At 55.7% G+C, this 24,688-nt stretch overlaps 1 protein-coding gene across 2 annotated transcripts in view; it reads right to left on the reverse strand.

Annotated features, from left to right (window-relative positions):
• Window positions 1-2,042: 2,042 nt before the first annotated feature.
• The window catches only part of ENTREP2 (endosomal transmembrane epsin interactor 2), a 404,596-nt gene continuing 381,950 nt past the window's right edge, over window positions 2,043-24,688 (reverse strand). For both annotated transcript variants that reach the window (XM_057725225.1, XM_057725224.1), the window contains 6 exons: window positions 17,797-17,957; window positions 17,104-17,239; window positions 10,583-10,658; window positions 5,096-5,314; window positions 3,389-3,463; window positions 2,043-2,365 (listed from right to left, as the gene is read on the reverse strand). In XM_057725225.1, the coding sequence (XP_057581208.1) occupies window positions 2,043-2,365; window positions 3,389-3,463; window positions 5,096-5,314; window positions 10,583-10,658; window positions 17,104-17,239; window positions 17,797-17,957 (990 nt within the window). The remainder of the gene's footprint in view (window positions 2,366-3,388; window positions 3,464-5,095; window positions 5,315-10,582; window positions 10,659-17,103; window positions 17,240-17,796; window positions 17,958-24,688) is intronic.

Genomic DNA, 24,688 nt, shown 5'->3' on the forward strand with positions numbered 1-24,688 from the left:
AAATGAGCGTGAGAAGGTGTGCTCGGGCCGAGCACTTGAGAACGTCCGGACTGTGGACTTTGGGCCAGAGCACCCACCTGCACCCAGGTGGAGGCACAGGCCGTGGCAGGTGCCCGGAGGCAGAAGACATGTCCCCCTGCAGGGAAGGGAAGCAGAGCACTCAGAGCAGCAGGCCGGCGTCCCAGAGGTCACCCATCCCTCTGCACAGTAACAGCTCTGATACCTATGAGGTGGGGGGACAGGGACGTGAGGGCTGGCCTCACGGTAGTGGCAGCCACATCTGAGACCTGTAGCCTCGGCCCAGGGATGCACTGTGTGAGCCCCCAAGCCCTGGTGAGGCCCCTGCAGCCTGCTGAGCTCTGGCTGCTGTCCCAGAGACGCCCTGATGCAGACGCCAGAGTGCCAGGGCCGTTTAGCTTTGCTGGGAGGCTTGGGGGGGGGGGGGGGGGGGGGGCCTTGGGAAAACCATCAATTAACTTTACCTGCAGAGAGATTTGCTTTTGGGGACTTCAAAAGTACTCAGTTGAGAAAAATTAGAGATTCCCCATTTTATAGTCAGGATGACGTGCTCCTCAATTCATCTGTGGGATGTCTTGAGTGGAAAAATTCTGGTGGTCATCACAGGCCTGATTTATATATTGGTCCAGCTCTCACCTCTGGGTGGCAGTGACCAATGATAACATTAGGGAAGCAAAGCATTCGCAGCTGACCACCACCACGGGCTTCCTACCTCGGTGTCCCGGGGCTCCTCGGGGCGTCTGGGCTGGAAACACCTCTGCTGCCCCCATACTCCCAGCATATTGGTCCCTGGGCTACTGGATACCCGGCAGCGGTGGGTGCCCGCCTGGCATGCCCCCTACACGCCCCATGTCGGGTCCGTGGGCTCTCGGCTAAGAACTGTGGTCTCCAGCTGCCTTGTCCCACGCAGGGGTGCCAGCCGCAGTCCAAGATGACACAGGTATCCCCATGGCTGCAGAAAGTCCTCGAGGACCGCGCTGACGCAGGGCCGTGGTTGGGGATGCAGGGCCGTGGTTGGGAAGCAGCTGCTGCTGAGGTCGCCAGAACAAGGGGGGCCGGGGGCCAAGAAGGTCCAGGGCGCCCAAGCTGCCGTGACGGAGGAGGCTTCTGCACACCCATCTCAGGGTGGGAGGGTTTACGGAAAGACGTGGTCAACAGCCAGCATCTTCCAAACCAGATGTGGCTGCTGCTGCCCGGCGGAGGAAGGGGCTGCTCTTGGGTCATCAGAGACCCCTCAAGGCCAGTCTGTCGAGGGCAGATGCGGAAGAACCCCGGGGGCTTATTGTGACAGGCAAATAACCACAAAAGTGCTCCGTGCTGAGCCAGTTAGACAGCAGAGAGACAGCCAGAGAGGAAGCGGGGAAGATGCCCTGGGTGGGGGGCGGGGGGGGAGGCAGGGAGGGGTTGCCCCGGAGACAAGGTGCCCGGGGTCCCTCAAAGCCCCTTGCCACAGCCATCTGCCCCCAGGGTGGCCGGGCTGCTGGGACATCCCTCATTGTATATTTGTTCACAGGATGGCCCTATCGACCTGTGGACAGAAGCCTGGGCCAAGCCTGCCATCTGGGCTAGAATGACTTATTTTCCTTAAAATCAGCATCTGAGAAAGGGTTGATTATTGATTCAAACTGCAAGGAGAAATGGGCCCACGGCCTAATGCCCTCCTCAAGCCCCTTAAACACTAAACTAAATTGGGGGGTGGGGGTAGATTGGGGGAGAATCCTGCGCTTTGATGGCCCCGATTTTAAAGATATTTCCATTTCTTTAGCTGCATGCATGTCCTGTCACTGGATTCCTGTCACCAGGCTAGTTCAAGGTGCCACTTGCCTGACAACACGGAAGAATTCATGATGGATATGAGAGTCATCGCCATATCACGGGGATAGGTAGGAAGGGGTCCCCGTGGAGGAGGGAACAGCCTCCCCCACCTGAGCCACCTGGGTGGCAGCCCCTCCCTGCAGGCCCAGCACCCCCGGCAGGACTCTGGCACCAGACCTGTCCGTGTCTGTGTCCAGCCTGAGGCGCCTTCACAGCTGGTCCAGGACATGGGCGCTGAGGACGGCCTCCTCTACGTGGCACTCCTCGGAGGGGACGGCAGAGCGGGCGGAGCCCACCACGTGCCTCACCTCCGCAGGAAGGGAGCAGCTCGAGTGTTCCAAGAACTTAGCCACCAAAACCCTAGCGTCCGTGTAGGCCTTGCTGTCCACTAGGGAGCGTGGCTGCTCTTTGGAGACTGTCTGTAAGGCCTCTGGCTTTAACCGCTGGTCTGTTTTCCAGGCATCTGGTTCGCCAGGGGGTGAAAGCTGGTGCCGACAGGCACAGGCTGCCGTGAGGGAGTGAGACAGGGAGGCTACAAATCGAGGGAAAAGACATGATCTGAAAACAACCGACAGAACAGAAGGCAGCTGTCCAATAAATTCCTTGAAAAGCAAACACAGGATGCTTGGGACAAGCTTTCCGCTGGGATTTCCGTGTTCCCAGACTGGCCCTTGTGCCCCGTGTCCCTCTGTTCCTGGCGTGGCCTGGCCCCTGAGTTCAGGCTGCATTAACCTAGAGGGGCCACAGCCTCCCAGAGCCGAAGGGCTGGAGATGGAGGGTGAGATTCAAAGCCGACTGGCAAGAGAAGGGCAGGAATGGGGCAGGGGTCTCTACTCTGTCTGCCTCTCTGCTGGAATTCCTGAGCTCGCAGAGGGGAGCTTCCCCAGCTCAATGACCTTTGCCCTTGTGGGTTGGACAGCATTTGGAGGCACGTCTGCCTTAAGAGCAGAGCTGAGGGTGGCAGAGGGGCAATGAGAGCGCCCTCCCCAAGCCAAGGGCGGACGGCAGGCCCCTCTCACGAGGGAGCAGAGCCCGAGGTCCCAGGCCAAGGTGGGGAAATGGACCAGCTCCCAGTGGGGCCACGGCTGCTCTGATGACCCTCTGGAGAAAGCAGCTGCCGGTGGTCAGCTGTGACCAACGCGCCAAGGACCAGATTAAGGTCCGGCTTGCTCCATCTGCATTTCAAGTCACATGAGGAAGCATGTTCTGGGTGGTCTGGGGTATTTCTGGTGGCAGTGAGCTGGCCTGGCAATTAAGCATGAGAAACTGTACAAGACTCACACAGGGGCCCGTCTCCCCTCCAAAGAGAATCTCATAAATACAGTGACACAAGCAGCCGTGTGGTGTTAAATCGGTTGTAGCCTCTTAAACATCCCACCAAGAGAGAAGGGGTGGAAGGGCAGGTCCATCTCTCAAAGCCCAGAGATCTGGGGCATCATGTTTGGGCGACCCTGGGGCTGGGTTTACACACAAGGCAGCTTGAGGACCTCTTGTTCCACCCCACCCCCACCCCGCACTGCTGTTATCACAGGGTTTCAGAAAAGCAGCGTCTCACCAGTCCCCAGCGCAGCCCGGGACAGTCCTGCTTCAAAGTCTTGGCTGCAGGACGGGGAAGGTGACGAGGCATCGCCTTAACCAGAGAGAGAATTCAGTTAACACCCAGCCGGGGAAAAGGAATTCCGGATAACACCGCAGTAACCCTCCTGCGGCGGAGAGATGGATTTCAGATGCAAGACCAGCAGAGGAAAACGCCTCAACTTAAGCCAGCCGGCACCCAGGTGGCCCCCACCCGGGACAGGTGGCGTCCCCAGGGCCTGTCACTTCCTCAGCGTGGCCCTGGCAAAGGGCAGCGGGCCAGCGCCACTGACAAACCCAGGTCCCCTCAGCCCAACCCCCGTCAGCATCTGGGGGTCCGGGCCCCCGGGAGGCACATGCTTTTGATGAGCACTACGGTAAGTGTCACGCAGCTGAGAGGAGGCGGGGTGACGTGACAGGCAGTGAGGCGGATGCGGGGGGATGGCTTGCAGTCCAGCCGCCGCTGCTCTGAAAGTCCACCCCTAACGTGTCAGGGTTTGTAGAGCATGAACTTCACTGGGGGGACGCAGTCATCGGGGGCCCTGATTGGGGAGTACTGGCCCTAACGGGGTGAGAGACATCTGCACCCGGAGTACACCAGCTGCGGGGCAGCTCCAGGAGAAGGTTCTGCGGAGGTGTCTCGGTGTGAGCTGGCAGGTGGGTGCAGGACAGGGAGACGGATGCTGACTCAGGAGCTGCAGAGGCGAAGCCTGGCATTTCCCAGCAGGGCACCTCCGGGCAGCTGCCTGTGAGGGTTGCTGGCTCCTCGCAGGGATGCGGTTCTCCTGGGGCGGGACGGGATCTAGTCTATTTGGGGTCCAGCTGGACAAGACCACTGACTGGTCCAGGCACCACTGGACTGGGTTCTTTCATTTGCGCTTTATGGACACGTCCCCGTGGGGATGGCACTGCGGTCAAGGGCTCCCCAAGCTTTACTGGCACAGACCCAGGAGGAGATGGGGGTCCTCCAAGTTCAGAATGTATGAGACCCCCGGGGGGGCTGGTTGAAGTGCAGATTCCTGGGCTGCTGGGCGCAGGACTCTGGTGCCGGGTCCCCCGGCCGAGGGAGGACACTAGCCACACTAACGTCACGTGGGTGAGGCTGAGGCAGCGCCAGGCCACACACGGAGTACGGCCCAGGGCGCCCGTGAAGTGCTGTCGAGTACACACCCGTGTCTGCCCCGGGAGGCATCGGCCACAGGCACCCACCCCCGCAGAGCTGTCACCGAGACGCAGCCACGCCTTACACGGCCTCACGTTCCACCAGACCACTCAGCAGACACGGACACTTCCCCCAGGTGTGTCACCCAGGCTCGTCCTGGGGGGAGAGCCACCCAGGCTGACAGCCAGATACAGACCGTGGGCCCTGCCTGACGCTCGGCCCTCCTCGGGCCCCAGAGCTGGTGTGCAACCTGCAGGCTAATGTCGGGGCTGGTGGACCCGCCTGGAAGGCTGTCATCACCCCAAACCTTTCCTTCCCTTCCCCCCACTCCTGTCCAGAGCAGCAGGCCTGGTGGGGGCACAGACTGTCCGCCACCCCCACAGGCCTTGGACATTATGACCACATTCCCTGAGTGGCCCGAGGCAGGACCCAGGACCGGACTCCACTCCTAGGGGGCACGCAGGCCTGCAGTGTCCAGGCAGAGCCGGGCATGCCCTGGGGACACGGGGGCTGGGCCAGCTGTACCTGCTGCCCTGGATGTGCATGAGGTGGGGTCGCTGGCGGAGCGGGCCACGCGCCTGGGACCTGGCCGTGCCCGTGTGCCCTGGCGGGGGCCCTCAGGGGGCGTGCGGTGGGGGAGTAGGGCAGGCCGCAGGGTGCTCGTGGGGCCGCTGGGGGACGGGGGGCTCAGGCCTGGTGCGGTGGTGCCCTCGGAAGCCAGGAGGCTGAAGTCGTCGGCTGGAGCTGCAAGGCAAGTGACACAATATTAGTGCTGGGGCTGGCGAACACTGAGCTGCCCCCATGAGGGACAGCACCACCCATGCACCCGTCGGCCACCCAGAGTCCTCCCAGGGGACGTGGGCAGCCCACCCTCCAAACTTCAAACCTGGACAAATCCTGTGATCTCGAGGGCATGGAAACCCTGCCCAGGCTGACAGTGCTCTGTGTAGAAAGGATAGGGGGACCAGACGATCCCCCAAGAATCATTCCAGGAGGGGTACGGGTCTCCACGAGACACTCCAAGTCAGAAACCAGCCGCGTCTCCCATCCAGGGCATCCCCTGGGGGATGTGAAGTACAGGAAGGTGGGGGTCACATGCTCGAGAGGCAGGGCCAGTGCAGAGAGCGGTGGGGGCTCTGAGGGACCCCAGGGCACCCCAGCCAGGTCCCGGTGGGCCTGAGAACCTGCCCGCCCCACACAGGGGGTGCAACCCAGGCTCGGAGTGCAGCCCCTCGACAGGAAGCTCAGCCCTTTGAGAACAGGCTCCCCTGGGACTGTGCCAAAATGCACATCCTCAGCCCAGCCCTGCCCGGCTCGGGGTGGGGGTGGGGGGTGGCCCCGGCCATGAGGGTTTGAAGAAGCCCCCAGGGGATTCTGATGCCCTGAGTGTGAGAACTGCAGCTCAGGCCTCGTGACGCTGCTCAGGCCAGGCTCTACCCCTTACTTGTCCACAGGTGGGCCCTGGGGGGCTGGACCAGAATCCGTCTAAACAGGGTCCCCAGTGGGCCTGTATGCACATCAGGGCTTGAGGAGCGCTGCCCTCTACCCTCTTCTCTCCCATCACCAGACCACCCCGGACCCCCTCCCTGAGGCTCCGCACTGCCCTCACCCCGCTCCCTGCCCGGCTGAAAATAAGGTTCAAGGCAAGTGGCCCGCCTGGGGGACACGTGATGAGAAACACAGCAGCCTTAACTCCTGAGGGGAGAGGGGGCAGGTTTTGGAGTCTGTTCCTTCCTCCCTTCCTGTGGGTCCTGGGGGAGCCCCTCTGCTCCCAGGGGCCCCGAGTGCCCCACATCTGTGCACATGCCCCGTGCCCAGGGCCCACCCGGTCACCCCCAGTCCACAGCTGGGGAAAAGTGACTGAGAGAGAGTGGGGAATAGGTGGCAGCCCCTCCCTCCCCAACGTCGGCTGCCGCCCTCCCGAAAGATGCTTTGAGACCATCAGGCCCATCAGTCCACTTGGAAAAACAAAGATGAGCTGGACCTCATATGTCACATCCAAAAAAAAACAAAATTCTTCAAGATGATTAATCCTTTTCTTCTTTAAGATATCATAAGAATAGAAGAAAATATGTGAGAATAAACCTACAGCCTTGGGGTGGAGAAAGACTTCGTAAACATGATAGAAACCATAAAGAAAAAGCTTGATAAATTTGACAACAACAAAAAATGGTAACCTTGTGTACAGCACAGTCCACATTAACAGGCTTTGAGAAGCAAAGCCCACACTGGGGAAGTAAACCTGCCATAAATAGGAAAAGTGTCACTCTTACACATTTTTCACATCTCCATTTAACAAATTTTTTTCTTATAAATCAAAAAGAAACAAACAAAAACCCACTGCACCCAAAACAGACCTACAGGTTTCACATAAACATACAAAAAGGTACAGAAACTCAATCCTGTGTGTGTGTCAAGTTCACCTACAAGGGTGCTAAAGGCCCCCAGGAGTGACAATGTCTTGGGGCATCACAAGCACTCTTGGTGGGACTATAAACTCGTAATAAAACCCTTTCAGGACATAGTGTGGTCAATATATCCAAATCTAAAATACACGTTTCCCTGGACTCAGCGATTTTCCTCGCTGGAATTTATCCCAAGGAAATAACTGGGCAAGTGCTCAAAACTGAATGTATAAATGTAGAAAAGAAAAAAACACTTTCCCGTCGCATTAGAAAACTCCAAACCCAGACATTGTCATCATTAACACTAGCAAAATCTTTTCAAAATTACCCAGCAAGTATATTAGAAGTCTTCTGAATAATATTCATTCCTGTGGATTCTTTTGGATCCCAATCCCACTCTCTTTTACAGCTTTGCTGAGGTGTAATTGATATACAAAGCACCTGTACCTATTTAACGTATATAATTTGATGAGATTGGACATATGCCCAGACCCTTGATCCCAAGTTTTCTGATGTCAGTGAAAATCCAGTGGTTGAGTCCCTCAAGGAAATGCAGTCATGGAGAAACAAATGTGACTTAGCTCTGAATATAGGTGATTAATAGAAACCTTGTAAAATTAGGGCAACACTACAGGAAAAGCTCATGGCCCAAGGCTGGTAATTCTCATTTCTGCACACCCTCCCCCTCTGAGGTTGTGTTGTGTGCCTACATCTTTACAGAAGTCATAATCCTGGTGGACCTCCAAGTTTTCACCTATCAGATCACAAATATTTTTCCTAATGATGTGCAATGATACATTCAGCCTATATGACACATTTTCCTGAACTTTTATTAATGGACTTATTGTCCCCCTAAGTTTTGACTGTTATGAAAAACGCCACAACTTATCTTCATGCTTAATTTTCTTTTTTCTGCAACACTCCCCTGGGGTGATTCTAGACATGTGATCGCATCTAATGGCATAAATATTTTCATGGCTCTTTATCCCAAATGCTTTGCCAAAGCAGTGCGCTGACTTACAAGCCGCCAGTCAGGGCATCCACGCCCTCATCACTGTTTTGTTATTTTAATAGGTAAAAAAACACCACCAGAATCTCCAAAAAAAAAAAAAAAAATCTCAGAGCAAATCAGTGCATTCAGCAAGGCTGCAGGACTCGAGGTGAACGCATGAGTGAATCTCCTTTGCCTCAGAGTCAGTCACACGTACCAACGATGAACACACAGAAACCGAAGGTGCAAACCCAGTGCCATCGGCAGATGCTCCAAAGAAAATGAAACATGACACGAAACACACACGCTAACAAAAGTTGCCCAGGATCTGTATGCTGAAAATAACTCCGTGACACCAAAGATCGAAATCCATGGAGACAGACTGTGTTCATGCCTCGGAAGACCCAGCTTTAGAAAGATGGCCATTCCCTAAAATATGGCACAAATGAACTCATCCACAAAACAGGAACAGATTCACAGACACGGAGAACAGACTTGCGGTTGCCAAGGGGGAAGCGGGGGGAAGGAGAGGGATGGAGTAGGAGTCTGAGATTAGCAGATGCAAACTACTATCTATAGGACGGATAAACAACAAGGTCCTACTGTATAGCACAAGGAACTACATTCAGTATCCTGTGATAAACCATAATGGAGAAGAATATGAAAAAGAACATATATGTGTATAACTGAGTCACTTTGCTGTACAGCAGAAATTAACACAACATTGTAAACCAACTATACTTCAATTAAAAAACGAAAGATGGCAATTCTATCCAAAGAGCTGTACAGGTTTAATTCCTGTCACGACCCCAGCAAGTGGGATTTCCCTGGCGGTCCAGTGATTAAGACTTTGCGCTTCCAAGGCAAGGGGCCATGGATTCGATCCCTAGTCGGGGAACTAAGACCCTACATGCCGCGCGGCCAAAAAAAAAAAAAAAAAGATTAAACAATAAAATAAAATTTTAAAATGATCGATCTTAAAAATAAATAAAAATAAAAGATCCCAGCAAGGTATTCTGTAGATACAGGTGAGCTGATTTGAAGCTGGATATGGAGAGGCACAGGCCCTGGAGTAGCTGCGATCTTGACAAAGAAAAGTGAGGTGGGAGGCATCCCTTGCCCGCTATTAAGGCTTATTACAGAGCGACAGTCATGAAGACGGGGTGGGACCGGCAGAGGGGCTGACACACAGATCGATGGGACAGAACAGAACAGAGGACCCAGCAGACCCTCGCAACTATGTTCCACTGATTTTTGACAAAGGGCAAAAGCAACAAGCAGCCTGGAACAATCGAACGTGTACAGTCAAAAAAATGACCTTGACCTCAACCTCATCTCACACAGACATTCCCTGTTACTACCTGCTTGGCCTGCTGTCCTGCAAGCCCCTGCCAGAGCTTCTCATGTGTTCCTGCCCACCCTCAGGGCCAGCCCTTCTGAGTCTCTGGGTGGAGCCCAGCTAACTGCCTGGGGCTGTGAGGCAGTGAGTTCAGCCCTGCTGAACACCTGCCGGGGGGGCCCCAGACACCCCTGTCCATCTCCACCCACCCCAAGACCACAGATAAACGGGCCCTGCAGCTGCTGTGCTGCCAGGCCTTTCCGACCACGCTTTCCTGGAGACCTGGTGGTTTGCGGGAAGCGTGTGGCTGGTATGGGGCCCCCCCGCCCCGGCCCAAGCTTTAGAAGGCACTGCACCCTGGAGTAGCCTCTGGAAAGGTCACTGGACGCCACCTCTTAGACAAGCTCTGGGTGGCTCCTTGGAGTCACGAAGGGAAGGGCAAGGGCACTTCCACCTCCGACTGTAGTGACCCGGGGCTCCTGTAGCTCAGAGGCGGCCTCAGGAAGATGGCCTCTCCTTGCTTCTCTTAGACGTTACCTAAAATGGGGGTGGCAGCACCCACTTTCTGGGACGCTTAGTCATCTCGCAAAGTGGCTGACTTTGGTCCCTGAATAAACGCACCCACATGAACCTGTCTGCAGACCTCAAGAAGGAAGCTCCCAGGAGATGCCCCCCAACCTGCCCACCTGCTGCCCCTGCTGCTAAGGTCGTCCGTGTGCCCGTCACCCTGGACCACCTTCCCTAACCCGAGTTTTGTCCTGTGGTTCCCACTCCATTTTTGGGATCTGACGTCTCACGCGCTTCCTGTCACGCCTTCCAGGACACAGCCTCCAGCCCTTGGGCTCCAGCCTCCCCCTCCGCAGCCAGTGCGCAGGGAGCCCCCAGCCCTAGATCCCACCAACCCCAGCCCAGCCCAGCCTCCTCCTGAGGGGGTGCCAAGGGGATGTACAGTTTTGCTCTGGGAAGGGTGCATCCCAGACGGAGGCACCTTCTTCTTCAAATCCATACCCCTCAAGTGAGAAAGAGAGGCTGCTGGGGGAGGGGACAAAGCCCCCCAGGGAAAGCATGAGGCCTCCCAGTTCTGACCACCGGGGGCAGGGAAGGAGGACGTGTGGACCCTTCCATGTGCTTGGCAGGAGAGGCTGCAGGAAATGCGCCCCCTTAAAGGGGAGGAGACAGAGGAGGGAGGAGCAGGAGGAGAAGAGAAGGAAAAGGGAGGAGACACAGCCTGGAAAACCACCAATCTGGTGTTTCAAAGACTGGAAAGGGTACATTACCTTGTGAGCTGAAGCCCGAGGCAGCGTCTGGGTCCCCGGAGCCGGGCTCAGTCACCTGCGGGTCTGCATTTGGAAGCTGCAGCAAGAAACAGGAGGCGGCACGTGGGGTGGGTGGTCTGCCGTCTCAGGGGGCACTTCACAGCAGCCTCCAGAAAGGCGGCCTGACCGGAGCGCCTGTCTTCTGGAGACACGTGCTCACGGCTGCGATCTTTACCCCTAAATAAGTGTGGGGCGGGGACGGGAGGGTGAAGACGCCACGGCCAAGGCCAAAGCCCCTTCCTCAGACCTTCCGCAGTCAGAACCGCGTGCTCCCTGAGAGCCCACCCTGAGCCCACTTGCCTTCCACTTACGGGCACCATTTAGGGCTGATGGAGGCCACACAGAGTCCCTGTGTCACCAGAGGAGGCAGGATAGCCCCTGCCCTCAAGTCCCGCCCCCTCCTCTCTTCCCTGCCCCCACACTAGGAGGAGAAAGGCCACGACACCAACGCTCACGGGACCGCGATGTTTTGGGCCGGCCGTCTGGACACAGGTGGGCACTGAATGAGCTCTGAACGCCCCAGAGCTGCATGTGCCCTGCCCTCCCTTCTGCCTTCCGCACGTGGGGCGGCCTTGGGAGATCCCTCCCCGCCGGGGCTCAGCCAGGGGCCCAGGAGCACACAGGGCCTGTGCCGGGTTGAATGCGGAGCCCCGAGCCCGCGGTCAGATGCCGGGAAGCTTGAATCAGGTCGGATGGTCATCACGCGTTGGCAGCTTTCTTCCTGAATGATCATTCTGCCCAGAGAGGCCTCGGCAATGTGAGGCGAAAGACCAGCTTCCTCTGCTGGGCAGGGATGGGGCACGTCTGCTTCCTGCCCAACTGTCCAGCCATCCCCTGCCAGCTGGGATCCACCCCGGGTGAGCGCACATGTCTCATCGCTGCTTTAGGGCGCAGAGGCCCCTCCGAGACTGGGTGCCTGAAGGCGACGAGCCCTGTACGCACACGCCTGGTGCCATCTCAGAAAACGGTTTCTGGACCCTCGTGGTGTTTCAAAACTGCCTGCCAGTAATGCGTGGGGGTTGGCGGGAAGGGGAGGCGTCCTTGTCTGGTTCCAGCTCAGTAATTACATTTCCACCTCCTGGGCTCCCTCCCCTTCAACCGGGTGGCTGATGGTGGGCGCCCATCTCTCCTCTGTCAAGTGGGCTGGCACTGCAGCAGGTGCTGGGCTGCTGGCTCCCCCCACACCCCTGCTGCCCCCAAGTGGGGCGGGGAGGGGGGGGGGTCGGACAGAGTGCTGCCCAAATGGTCCCTTTGATCCTGCATGTGTACTGTACCGTCGCGTGCTCAGCACTCCCTCTCTGCTGGAGAGGGGATCAGGCGGGGAGAGTGGACACCACTCCACGCCAGTAACCTGTGTGGGAAACCTCTGTCAAGAATCTCCTGCCACATCACAAAAAAGGAACAATGCCCTGGAGGTTGACTTCCTTTCCTACCTCTCTTCCTGTATCTAACCTTCTATTTGACTCTTTTCTTTCTTTTTTGTAGGGGTGGGTGGCAACTTCAGGCCTGAAAAAAAAAGCTTCTGGTCATAAAGAAGTATAAATAAAACAAGAGAAATAAAATACACAGGGAGACAAGGTCAGGAGAAATTGGATTCGTGTGGTATTTTGCAGAAGCGTCGCCGGCTTCCCTCTGGCTCCCGGTCAAATTTGGTTTGAGAGGAGACAGCCCCTGGGAGCGGGGCATTCATCACCTCTGGTGAGCCGGGTGTCAAGGGTTGAATTCGAATGTGGCCTCCCCTCATGTCTGAGGCCACCTTGCTGCAGCACAGGCTGCTCACGTTGCACGGCATTGGCAGTGAAACACAAAGGCAGTGAAAGAGAGATATCTGCGGTGCAGAACTGGAGTTGAAATCTGAGTTTAGCGATTAAGGCTCATAGCACAGCTCCCGCAGGACTGTGAAAGGAGAAGCCGCGTGTGTAATGTAATGTGGACGCTCCAACGCCTGCCTTTATTTATTCCCAGATTCACTATTTTGACCACGTACCATAATTTAGGCAATTGGCATTTAGGCAAATAAGCCAAGTTCCGCTCACGTCCCCTTCTCCTAGGAACTTGGGGGCTAAGACGTCCTGTATGGAAATCCTGCCTTATTTCTGTAATGAGTTTCCCACTCCTGGGTGAGCTCGGCCGGTTAGTCCCAGGTTTACAAAGAGCTGTTCTTGGGGGCAGTTATCAGCAATCTTGGAAAAGGTGCATTAAGGTTTTGGGCTCATGTCCCAAGGCAATCTTTGAAGCTACGTCGCTTACAGATTTTCAAATGTAAAGGTCATTTCGTTCAAAAATATAAATAACAACTTCGAGGACTTGGGGTTGGACACACCTCTGTCACGTCCATTGCCTTTCTTACCACTTCTGGTCCCACCTGCCACATTGCCACCGAAATTCCTAAAGCACTGTTGGGTCACAGTGACCCCAAATGCCAACTATTCAAAGGCAGTTCTATAGTGTGACATCCAAGGTCATGGAATCTGCACCCAGATGAATTCTGTGAACCCTTCTTCCTGCCCCTCAAGCTCCCACCAGCCTCCCTGGTTCACACGCCCCATCCCACCCAAGCTGACCCAGCTGGTGCCTCCTCTGAGACCCCAGAGAATCCCATTCATCCCTGTCCTGTGAGCACGAGGAAGGGGATCCTGTTGGTCCTCTAGCCCGTGGACTATTGCACAGTCTCACGGGGCCCCCAGAACACACGCTGTCATCCACACAGGGACATCAACAGGTCAAATTCTCAGCCACTTTCCTGCTATAGAAAGTAACTCCTTCCATCCAATCCTGCCCCAAAGCCACAATCTCAGGCACAGGACGCAACCCAAGAACGCGACGCAACCCAAGAACGCATCGCAACCCAAGTCAGAACGGAACCAGAATGCGGCCGAAACACGTGGGTCAAAACAAACGTGCTGGCTCCAGGGGGGCTTTTCTTCCCAAGTGAAAAATCTGTCTGGATGAGTGGCCTCTGCTGAGCACAGACCTGCACAGCATCTGCTGGCTTTCCTAGGGGGCAGGCGTCTTCCTCTCTTTATCTGAAGGAGTGCCAATAGGCAATTCACATGCGTTTGTCCTAGCAAGAGGGTAACTAACCTCCTTCTCACTCAGGGAGAAGGGGTCCTGCTGTAAGGGCGCTGCTCCTGGCTGTCCAGTTGGGGGAGGGCTGCCCGGGGGAGGGGGCAGCTGGCAGGCCCAGCCTCCCCTCCGTGGGCGGGATGGGTTCCTGGACTCCCAGAACTTCCCCCCTCCCACCCCAGGCGTGTCTGTGGAATTGAAAAATGCTGCCAGGCCGTGGGGTCAGAGAATTAGCCGGCGAGCTGCAGCGGCCCCTTCACACAATGGTGCCAGCCCAGGCGGTGGCCCAGGGAAGGGAGGGGGCCACATCCTCCCAGGGATAACGTTCGCTCAGGGGCTTGCAAGCTGGCGGTTTCTGAGCCAAGCGCATGTGAGACAGGCCTTTGCCCTTTTTAAGTTCCTCCCAGAAATCCTGTGAAAGAAATCTCCATTTAGAGAATCCCCCGTACTTTTGGAAAATGATGTCACGTGGATCTTAGAACCAATATTATCATCCTCTGATACAGTATCTGTTTTTCAGAAAAAAGAGTAAAATAGTGATAAACACTCAATATCCTCTTAGGTACACGGGTGTGTGTGTTGGGGACTGGGGGGAGCATCAGATGTGACACCTGAACCAGAGGCCGCTTCCCAGCACTCCGGCTCCTTGGAGGCCTGGCGGCCGGAAGCATCGTGGAGGTTCTCACTGGCTCCAGCCCCGCTGCTCTGCAGGGGGTGGTGCACACAGACCTGTGAATCACACCTGGGTCCTCTCTTCTGGACATGGAGGCATCATGGAGAGGAGCCTGCAGCTGTGAGGGCTGCAGGCAGGGTCTCCATGCGGAGGGGGAGGCGACAGGGCACCCCCACCCCCAAGGTGGCCGAGGAGAGTCACACAGCGCTGTGGGCTTCCTGAGGTTTCCAGTGCCCTAGCTGCCCTGCCCGGTGCCCCTTCCGGTGACAGGCCGAGCTGCCTGTCTGCACCTGGGTCAGCTCCCCCGCCCCTTCCAGGGACCTCCCTCCCCTGGCCCTGGGGGAGCCACCCCACCCTCCAGGCCCTGGCCCATCCCCTTGGTAAGCCCTCATACCCTGGTTCCACCCCCCTAACTACCTCCTATCCTGTCTGGCCTCTTCTTCAAGCATTTTGTCTGAGCGATTTACTCCAGTTCCCCGGAGCAGCCGCAGAGGGGGCTTTGGTAGCCGCGCAGGTTCTCAGCAGCCCCCTGACCCTGGACTCCAGAATCCGGGGGTGCACTCAGCCATCTGCATTTCATTGACAAGTCCTCCGGGGAGTGGGGCCAACCACTGGAGGCTAGAAACTGTGGTCCACACCTCTGCTCCCCCTCCTCACGTCCCATCCTTCTGCTCCCCGATGCCATCCGCTCTTGGGCCCCCACCCCCCGCCCTCACCCCCGCCAAGGTCACCAGCAGCCCCTCGACGGTGAGCCAGCTGGACGGGGCTCAGCCCTTCACAGGCTCCGGGCAGCACACAGCCCACGCCTTCCTCCCTGACCAGTGGTCTCTGAGTCCAGTCTTTCTGGGACCCCCACCCTGTGCCCTCTCCTCGGCCCCCACCCCTCCCAGCTTCCAGGGCTTCAGTGCCCATCTCTGCAGCGAACCCCGCCCTCTCGAAGGCCCTGACTTCGGCTCCCATCAGCTGCGCACACTTGCTCAGATGTGCTGATGACCCTGGCGCCCGGTGAGGCCCAGCGCGAGGGTCGCCCCCCACGCCACGCCCGCCCCCCACTCTGAGCCCCTGCAGGAGCCGCCCCCTCCCTAGCAGCACCCGGCCTCTCCTCCCTCAACGGCCTGCCTGTGGACTGCGCCCCTCCCTGTGCCCGCAGCGCCCCAGGCTCCCCTCGGGGCTCTGACTGTTCTCACAGGAAGCAGGTTCCCTTGACCATATTGATTTGAACTGCCTTTATCACGATGAGAAAAACAAGCCCCTTCAGAAAGGCAGAATTCTCGGCTCCACTTTAAAGGGAACAATTCCAGAGAATTCAGTTATTATACGTCTAGAGATGAGAGTCACGGTCACACCGCACGCTGCCTCCTCACGGACCAGCCGTCCCCACGCAGCTGTTTCCCCCACAGACAGAAAAACGGCCAGCGGTCCCGGCCGCGCCCCTCTGCCGCTGGGCCAGTGAGCCTTGGGACTGCTCGGCGGAAGCAGGCCCGGAGGGAGGCCCCGGGGTGCCAGGCTGGGCGGCTGGCGGGGGTGGGGCACGGAGCAGCCACGCCCCAGGACCCCCAGGAGACGTCCTTCCTGGCCGAGCCTCTTCCCTTCCCGTCACACAGCCAGCGGCCTGCAGGACTCCATCCCCCTGTGGACAGGACCGTCTCTGATCGCATTCCCTGGAGGCGGAGCCCAGCGCAGACGCTCCTCGGGGCCCACAGGGCCGTTCCTCAGGGGTGGCGGGACCCTTTGGGCCCTGCCGCCCGGCCTGCTCACCACGGGCCCCGGGGGGACAGCACGAGGTCACGGCCGGTACCACCTCTGGGCCGGTAGCTCCAGGGGGGACACGTGCCTGGGCAGCTCCGTGGCGCGGAGACCTCACAGCCATGCCCCTGGGGCTCCGGGTCCCGTCTGTGTCTGCTCTGCCTGGTGCTCGGGGCCCAGGAGCAGCGGCAGCCCAGTCCCCGGTGCCCCTGCTCCCTTGATGGCTGCACCCCCCGGCCAACGCCCCAACCCCTGTGGTGCCCTGGAGGACACCCGCACGGCCCCACCACTCCATCCTGTCCTTGGGCGCCATCTGGCCTTTCCGAGTGCTCACGTCTCTCTGCCCTGGCTGGTGTGCCCCGATATTCAGCAGGGACGAGGACGACGATATGAATACCAAAAAGGGGCAGGTGGCTTTTGCTGAGTCAGACTCTGCTGTGCGCCCAGTCCTGTCCGTCACAAACATCCTGTTCCAGCCGATGGGCTTGGTACTATTACGACCCTATTTCACAGATGAGGAAACAGGGCGCACGTCCCAAGTGCACGGCTGCTGTGGTCAGGCACTTCCCTGGCTGTAGCTGCCAGGCCTCGGGCAGAACCAGGGATCCAGACCAGCTTTCTCAGGTGTCCGCCTGACTTTGACAGTGGCCTGTAGCTGAAACAGGCCAGAGCCTGCATACTCAGACCATGGCCTGAGCCCCAACCTGGGGGCCTCTGCCCACAGGTCAGAGCCTGTACCAGCTCTTTGAGTGCTGTGTCTCCAGCTGCATGTGAGGGGAGACAAGGAAAGTCAGCACAGACGTGGGGGTTGGAATCCCAGGCCTGGTTGCCATCTCTGCAGGATCTCTTCTCTGTGTCTGCTGCCTCCTCCCCGCCAGGGCTAAGATGACCAGAGTCCCACAGGTGTGCTGAGAGAGATACCAACACAAGCAGCAGGACCGGGAACAGGGAACCGGCCTGTCGGGGGGGTGGGGGTGGGGGTGGGGCAGGCCCTCACCTGGCTGGCGGGGGTCGGGCCCACCACGGCCTCGTAGGGTGGCGGGAGCTCGGCGGGGTAGAGCAGGCCAGGGCTGTTGATGGCCACACCGTACAAAGTGCCGAAGGGGGAGGAAGCAAAGTCCAGGTGGAGGCCCCTGCAAAGGCAGAACCGTGCAATGTCACTCCCTGGAGAAGGAGCCCGGACCCTTCCCGCTTCCCTCCAAGCAATCCGAACAATTCCCCACAGGCAATCCTGTGTTGGTGAAATAAAAGCCTCATTCACCAGGCAGTTCTAACTTTTGTTTTTTGCTGGAAAGATATTGACACTTTCAATTAACTCTATGGCCTCTTCCATGACAATGAAAACCGTCACACACCTGATTCAATCTTTAATTAGATGTGACGTGTTCTGTTCCATGACCATAACCTGACAGCAATGTTGTATTTTGTGAGAGCAGAACAGGGCCGCTCCTGCCTGGCTGGGTTTCTCCTCCGACGCCCTGCAGTGAGGCCATCGGAAGCACACGGGGGCTCTGAGTCCCCGACCTCCACCACCTCCCTCACCCGGGCTCTGTCGTCTGATCCAGCAGGGCTTCATCCACCTCCAACCCTGCTCACCTTCCCCAACAAGGAACATCTCCCACCTCCCCACGACGGCCTCCCATCCCCGGGCCCCAGGATCGCTCGGGGAGGCGTGCCAGGGAAGACCCACCTGTGGGCCTCGGCAGTGGGCGTGCAGGTGTACTCTGGGGGGTAGTAGGGCGGAGGGGGCAGCGGGGGCACAAACTCATCGAAGTCCAGGGTCTGGTGGAGGATGGTGCCGTGGGGGGCCACGCAGGCGGGGCTGGCGGAAGGCACCCTTTGTGGAAGGAACTGGAAAACAGAGAGGTTCTGAGTGACGGGGAAGGCTGGTGTGCGTGTGTCTAATGAAGCTAATGGCACAGACGCTTTAACGATGTGTTTGGAGCTCAGGTACTTTGACCTGTCAAACCACGATGGCTAAACACATATTTAAAACAACGGCTCCGTGAGGATTGTGCCCCGCTCCAGAGCCTCGTCACGCTCTGCTCCCACACTGCTACGTGGATGCCTGTCTTCGGAGGCCAAGCACAGTCCGGGAAGTCTTCAGTTCTGTCACTGCCACTAAACCTGTCTCCTCCAATGAAGAGCTAGTGGTCAGAGGGGTGCCTGCTGTCAGGGCTGAAGACAGTACTTCCCGGAGCGAGTTCCTGAGAAAACACCAGGCTCTCAGGATGTCTCTGCCACGCCCTCTCAAATCCTTACAGTGAAATGAACTCAGGCAAAGCCACATCGGTACTCCCTCCTTGGGGCCCTGTCACGTGCATTTTGAGTGTGTTCAAGGCTCTGAGAAGGCCCGCTACATGGTTTAGCCCATTCATGGAAACGTGTCTCAAGCAGTTCCTGAGGGGCCCCTTTGGACACCTAGTAGCCATGAGTATTTGGCAGTTCTGGGAATTCACACACTTTAGAAACACTGCTCTGAGATGGCCCTGAGGGAGAAGAATACTTCACGAGCTCCAGAACATTCTGGGGGGCAACCTCAAACCCGAGATGCTGCTTGCACAATGTGAGGTCAAATCACTTAAAATGAAGCTGTCCCTGCCTTGTTTTCCATTTCTGCCCCTTGGGAGGCGCTGATCAACACCTGCTGATCCTTCCATGGGCTGTTGCTCCCCAGAGATGACCTGTGACATGGAGGTGCCCGAGGCACGGCTCCAGGTCCAGGGGACACCTCTGTGAGAGCCTGCAGCTGTGGACAGACCCCAGGCTACTGAACGCTATGCTCTGGGACCTCCCACTGCATGGAGGACAGTAAGGGCTGGGTGAGACAAGGACCCAGTCATCTGTCCATGGCCAAGCAAGGAAACGGTGAGGAAACGGTGAACTCTCCAAGCTCTGCGGGAATCTGCAGGGGTCCACAAAAGCACCCTCCATCGAATGTGATGGTGACATATTCGAATGGACCTGAAAGATGAGGAGGATTTCGTGAGTGGGCTCACAGAAGGGGCTCCAGGCTCAAGAAGAACAGGTGAGCTGGTGGAGGATGTGTTTACAGATAGCAAATTTCGGTAAGGCTCTAGAAGTTAATTCCTCATTCTGGGGGCACTGGGGAGCCAGCGAGGGTGCTGGAGCTGGGCAGCAGCGCTACTGAAGCTGTGTGGTAAGAAGTGCCTCCTGGAAGCAGCCATGGGGTGGTCTGGAGTTGAGGGAGGCTGGGGTGATGGGATGCACAGGTACGAGCGAGGTCCGATTCTGAATACAGTTCAATGCTATGAAGTCAGCATGCTCTAGACTAATGCGGAAAGAACAGTGGGCGTGTCGAAAGGTGTGACACATCAGACTGCACATGTCTAAACATGTGACACCTGCCTTCTTCACACACAGAGCACGGTCCTTGCCTCTCCAGCGGGTGTGAGCCGTGGCTCGTGTGTTCACCTGTCTGAGATAGAGGTGCCTCCATGGCCAAGAGCAGGGCGGGTGTGTCTGCCAGCCTTGACTTTGGAGGCCGCTTGCCCTGCAGCTACTGCACGAAGTTGAGCAGCCAGGACAATGCCAAAGGTCCTGGAGGTCGTGTGGGGGAAGATTTTGAATTAGCCTCTATCAGAAATTAGAAAAAAATGCAAAAGCCAAAGGGCTTTTCTGTGTAAGGTCCAATTTCACCAGGAATGAGAGAGGTGAAGAGGTCCAGGCAATCCTATTAGCAGGTTTAAATGAGTCATTGCAGCCACGCAAGGGAGGCTGTTTAAAGGTTAAACAACCATCTCTGTTTCTGCCCTGAACTCCAGATGGCCTTTCCAGGGGATGCTGGCCCACCTTCATGCAAGCATCCCAGACTCAGCAGCATTTACCCGGCTCCTCAGCTTCCACAGCAGGAGGCCCACGAGTCACCTCAACATCTCCCCTGACACGTCAACATCTGTTGCACCCAGGATCACTGGCTCTGGACTCTGCTCTGAGACAGGAGGGGCAGACGTCTCTACCCCACAGTCCCAGGCTCCCTTGCAGCTGGCGTCCTGTTAGGTTCTGCCAATGGGGGGCGTGAGAGGCAGCCTGGCAAAGAGGCGGTCAGGGAGGGGAGTTCCTCTCACTGCTCCTGCCCGTCCCCCTTCTGTCCTCTTGGCTCTAAGGGTGGCAGCGCTTCTGCTGTTGTCTCTGTGTAGCCTCCAGGCCCGCTTTGCTGGTCTGCCTTCCATCCCTGGGTAACCAGCTCCCCGTATGAGCTGTGTTGAAATCCTCTTCCCTGCTGGGCCCTGACCATGGGGTCCGTCTGTGTCTTATCTCTGGGCCTTGTCTGGTGCCACAGGCCCAGCAGGTGCTCTATAAGGTTCCACTCCACAGGTGAACGCACACCTTCTCGCTGCCACCTCCAGGCAGCCCCCGGGTTTATCTCCTCCTTCGGGGAGTGTCTAACTCATCTCTCTGCTTTGGTCTTCATCCTCTTGCTCTGCTTTAAAAAGCTGCGTTTAATCCAACCCAATGAGGTCACTCCCTTTTAAAACTCTTTTATGTGACCTCTGCTCCCTGAATCCCACCTAGTTTCCAGCCTCCTTACCCGCTAACCCACGGGTGCCCCAAACTCCTCCATCTGTCCTTTGAACCAACCTCAAATACCAAACATGGTCTGTTCTCTCTCATCAGATCCCGATTCCTCTCACCCAGCAACCTCCCGGTCATGCTTTAGGACCCACAGAAATGCTCACTTCCCGCCTGCACCCCCCACAACCCCAAGTCTGCAGGGTGATGGCTGGGCTCAGAGCTGAGCCTGCATCTGGGTGTGCTTGGGAGTAAACAGGCCCTGAAGCATCACTTCTTTCCCAGGTGGTTGTGCTTGCCCTGGGTAAGCCCTGGTTGGTGTATGTGCTGACAAATGTACACTTGTGCCTGGTGAGTAGAGTGAGGTTGGTACATGGCTGAGGTGTTCACACACCTGATGTGGGCACCATCACCCAACCCTCATCATCCACAAAAGAGGAGTTTGCATTTTTAGACCCTGCCGGAGAGAAGCCCAGCATAGATCTCATAGGTCTGCTCTGGGACCCATCTTAGGCACGTGCTGTCCTTGGGAAGAAGAGCAGGATTACTGCCACAGTAAAAGTTTCCTGAATGGACCTCTTGTCTATGAGCTGGAGCTCTCCTCCTGCACTCCAGACCCTGGAGTGACAGCTGCCCCAGCACCCCGCCGCTCTCTGGTCCTGCCACCCCTAGGTGAGTAGGGGTGCCTCCTCAAACAGGTTCAGGACAGTTTTAGTTACTACTGTAATTTACGATTAAATATGAATGCAGACAGGAAAACTTGCTGGTTCCATGAAAACTGAGTTCAAGGCTTTGGAAAGACTCAATAGCTCAGCAGAAATGGCTGCCAAGTTAGGTCCTGGCCAGGCATTTGTAAGAGAGCGAAGAAGAATCATAAAATATCCAGGGGAGTTCTGCATGCAGATCACTTCACCTGTCTGACTCCAACTGAAAGGAACTAAATCTGGAAATCATAGAGGGTGCGATTTCCATGAATTTGATGCAAGAAATACAACCTGACACACCAAAGAGACCCAGAATCAAAGAGAAGATCATGGCCCCAAACCAAGACTAGGGGACATATGCTCATTTGCTTATTTATTTATTGCACCAGGTCTTAGTTGAGGCACGTAGGCTCCTTAGCTGTGGCATGTGAACTCTTAGTTGCAGCATGCATGTGGGATCTGGTTCCCTGACCGAGGATTGAACCCGGGCCCCCTGCATTGGGAGCATGGAGTCTTATCCACTGCGTCACCAGTGAAGTCCCTCATTTGCATATTTAAAGTCAAAATAAAATGTTCATGGTGTGTATACATCATTTTTATGATTGTCTGCTGTAGCTGGTTTTTTAGGTCAAGCAGATATCTGTTGGTCCTGGAGCATCTACGACCTAGAGACCTTCCTGCTGAACCCAGACCTCAAGGAAGGTCACTGTGGGTCTGAGGAGGGCCAGCCTCAGTGGGGAAAACTGGAGTGGGGAAGATACAGGTGAACTGAGTGATCTAGGGGCTGCCGGGGTGGGGGCACTACATCCCTCTCTGCCCAGCTGGCACCCCTCCAAACTCCATGGACAAGCCCACACAGTACCAGATCTGTGACAGCCACGGTACCCTGCTTGCAGCTTCCGAAGCAGCTCCACTTTACAAGGCATAGGACGAGTGGAGAACATAAATGACGGTATGAAAGATGAAGTTAACAAGCGCGTGTGAAATGGAGATGCAGGTAATGGCTGACCATGTCCCCAAGGCCAGGCAGCTGGCAATAAAGTAAGTGGGGGAGGAAAACAGTTTAACGGAAAAATGGAAATAAAACCAAAAATATGAGACTGTAGACACTTTGGAGGTAAATGCTTTCTCCACTAAACTATATCAATAAACTGAAATTTATCATCAGATGGTCTTTTGCCACTATTTCCAAACATATTAGAGGAATTCAGCTTGATAAATTTTGACAATAGGAATAACAATTGCATCTCACATAGACATGAATTCATTATAAGAATTCTCCCCAAATAATTAATTACCCCAAAATGCTGGTCCACAGAAATACGAATAAAATTGTGGGTTCCTTCCATGCGGGTTAAGGCTTTTGCTGTGAGTCACAGTCTGCTAATGGGAGTGCTCCGTGATTTTTCCTACATAAACTACACCTGTAAGACATTCTTTAACTTTCCAGTTCTGTGTTTTTACAGCACAGCCAAAACTGAAAGGTACTTGGGTAGCAATGTGTGTGCAGACACTGCTTAGATTTTTTTCAGTTTTTATCCCAACCCCTTAGCGTTGTCTGACCCACTTCTAAACTGACAGCAATATATTTAGGGACCCTCGTTCACTGCATCTTGCCAGAGCAACTCAATTTTGTTGCGATAGAAAGAATTCTATTTTTGCACTCATTTCATTGGTTTGCACAGTACTAGAATACACACTTACAGTCCACATACTACTGACATAAACTGGTTTGGGGAAAGATACAACTGTCCCTTGGAAAGCTAGTGACCCAGCTGCTGGGAGCAGAAATGGCACGTAGGTGAACTACAGGGGCTGCGGTGCGTGTGTGCGCACGCGCGCGCGTGCCGGCGGAGGCAGGCAGCGCATCTTCGAGGCGGGATGGAGAACCACCGCTGGCTGGCCAGTTGGTTCAGCACAGGTTGGTCAAAAAAGTTGTGACTGAATGTACAAGGAGAACCATTTGCAGAGGCAGAGACAGGACCCAAATCAAACAACTGATGTGACTTCCACCTCATGGGCCAATGCAGATATTTAAACAACTCTCTCTATTGACTTGGCTGGATGGCCATGATCGTTTCAGCCTATAAGATCAAGTCGTAGAGTAACATATGCGGTGTGATCCCGTTTTGAGAAAAAAAGAAGGAATGAAGGAAGGAAGAAAGGGAATGAAGGAGAGAGAGATGGTTGGAGGGAAGAAAAAAGGAAGAGAGACTATTTATACATGTTTCTATAAATCCTAAGAAATCAAGAAAGAAATGGAGGATTCACCGCAAAGTGTCCACAGGAGGATGAAGTGGGGGGAGGGAGATGATCAACCTTTTCTTTATATACCTCCATATTTTACTGGTTTCAGTGACCCTATGTTACTTCTTTAATTAAACAGTCTAACAAAATGAAGTAAGAAAAGTAAAGTCAATTATATCTCAATAAAGCTGGGGGAGAAAAAGACATTTTAAAAAATTAAGAAGAGCTTCTGAGGCATCCTTGAGGATAACACAGCTCCCAGCTCCCACAACCATGACCCCATGAGGCTGTCCCATGTCTTCTCCAAGGATGCAGCCTGTGGGGCCAGCCTGGCCCAGACCCTGACCCACGTGGTAACGACCGACCTCCATGTAGCCATTATGCTCTCCCAAAGCCCACTGATACATATTATCTAATTCATCCTCTCAGCGGCCCTGTGAGGACAGCAGAACGTAAATGGTCTTATTTAGAGCAGAGGAAACTGGGACAAATGGGCAGTGATGTGCCCAAGGTCAGGTGCTGGTCCCATAGGCGCCACGGTCACGGGCTCCCCGGCAGCCATGCCGGGGGAGCTCTCCCCACTGGGGAGCCTTCTGAGGACAGCAGAGCCTGGTCTGTTCAATAGCCTGTGGCCACAAAAGGAGAAGGAACTCACCAGCAGCAAAGTCATCGATTTCTGTTTCCAAGCAGGGGTATGAAGCAAACATATTCACCAAGTATACTACTTAGCCATGAAACAGCCAGGGGTTCTAATGGCAGCTGTCGTAATTGCAGCCATACTTTACTTCTGGTTGATAAAGTATATCCAGGACCACTGCCTTCATGGTCACGGCTGCAACGTCCTGATAACAAACCAGGACATATTCCTTCCATATATTTAAGAATCAAAATTGGTCACATTTATTGAATGCTCACCACATATTCAATCAGGGCCCCGACTGAGAAAAATGAGGTTCAGGGAGGTTTGTAGGTAAAAGCCGTGGGCCCTTGACCCAGATGTAGCTGACCTCAGACCCAGGACTCCAGGCCACTCACTTTCCACAAGAACTGACAATGACCCTGTACGTTATGTTTCACTGTATACACTATCGCAGCTAC

This window comes from Hippopotamus amphibius, chromosome 2 (assembly GCF_030028045.1).
Source record: "Hippopotamus amphibius kiboko isolate mHipAmp2 chromosome 2, mHipAmp2.hap2, whole genome shotgun sequence".
Lineage (NCBI taxonomy): Eukaryota > Metazoa > Chordata > Mammalia > Artiodactyla > Hippopotamidae > Hippopotamus > Hippopotamus amphibius.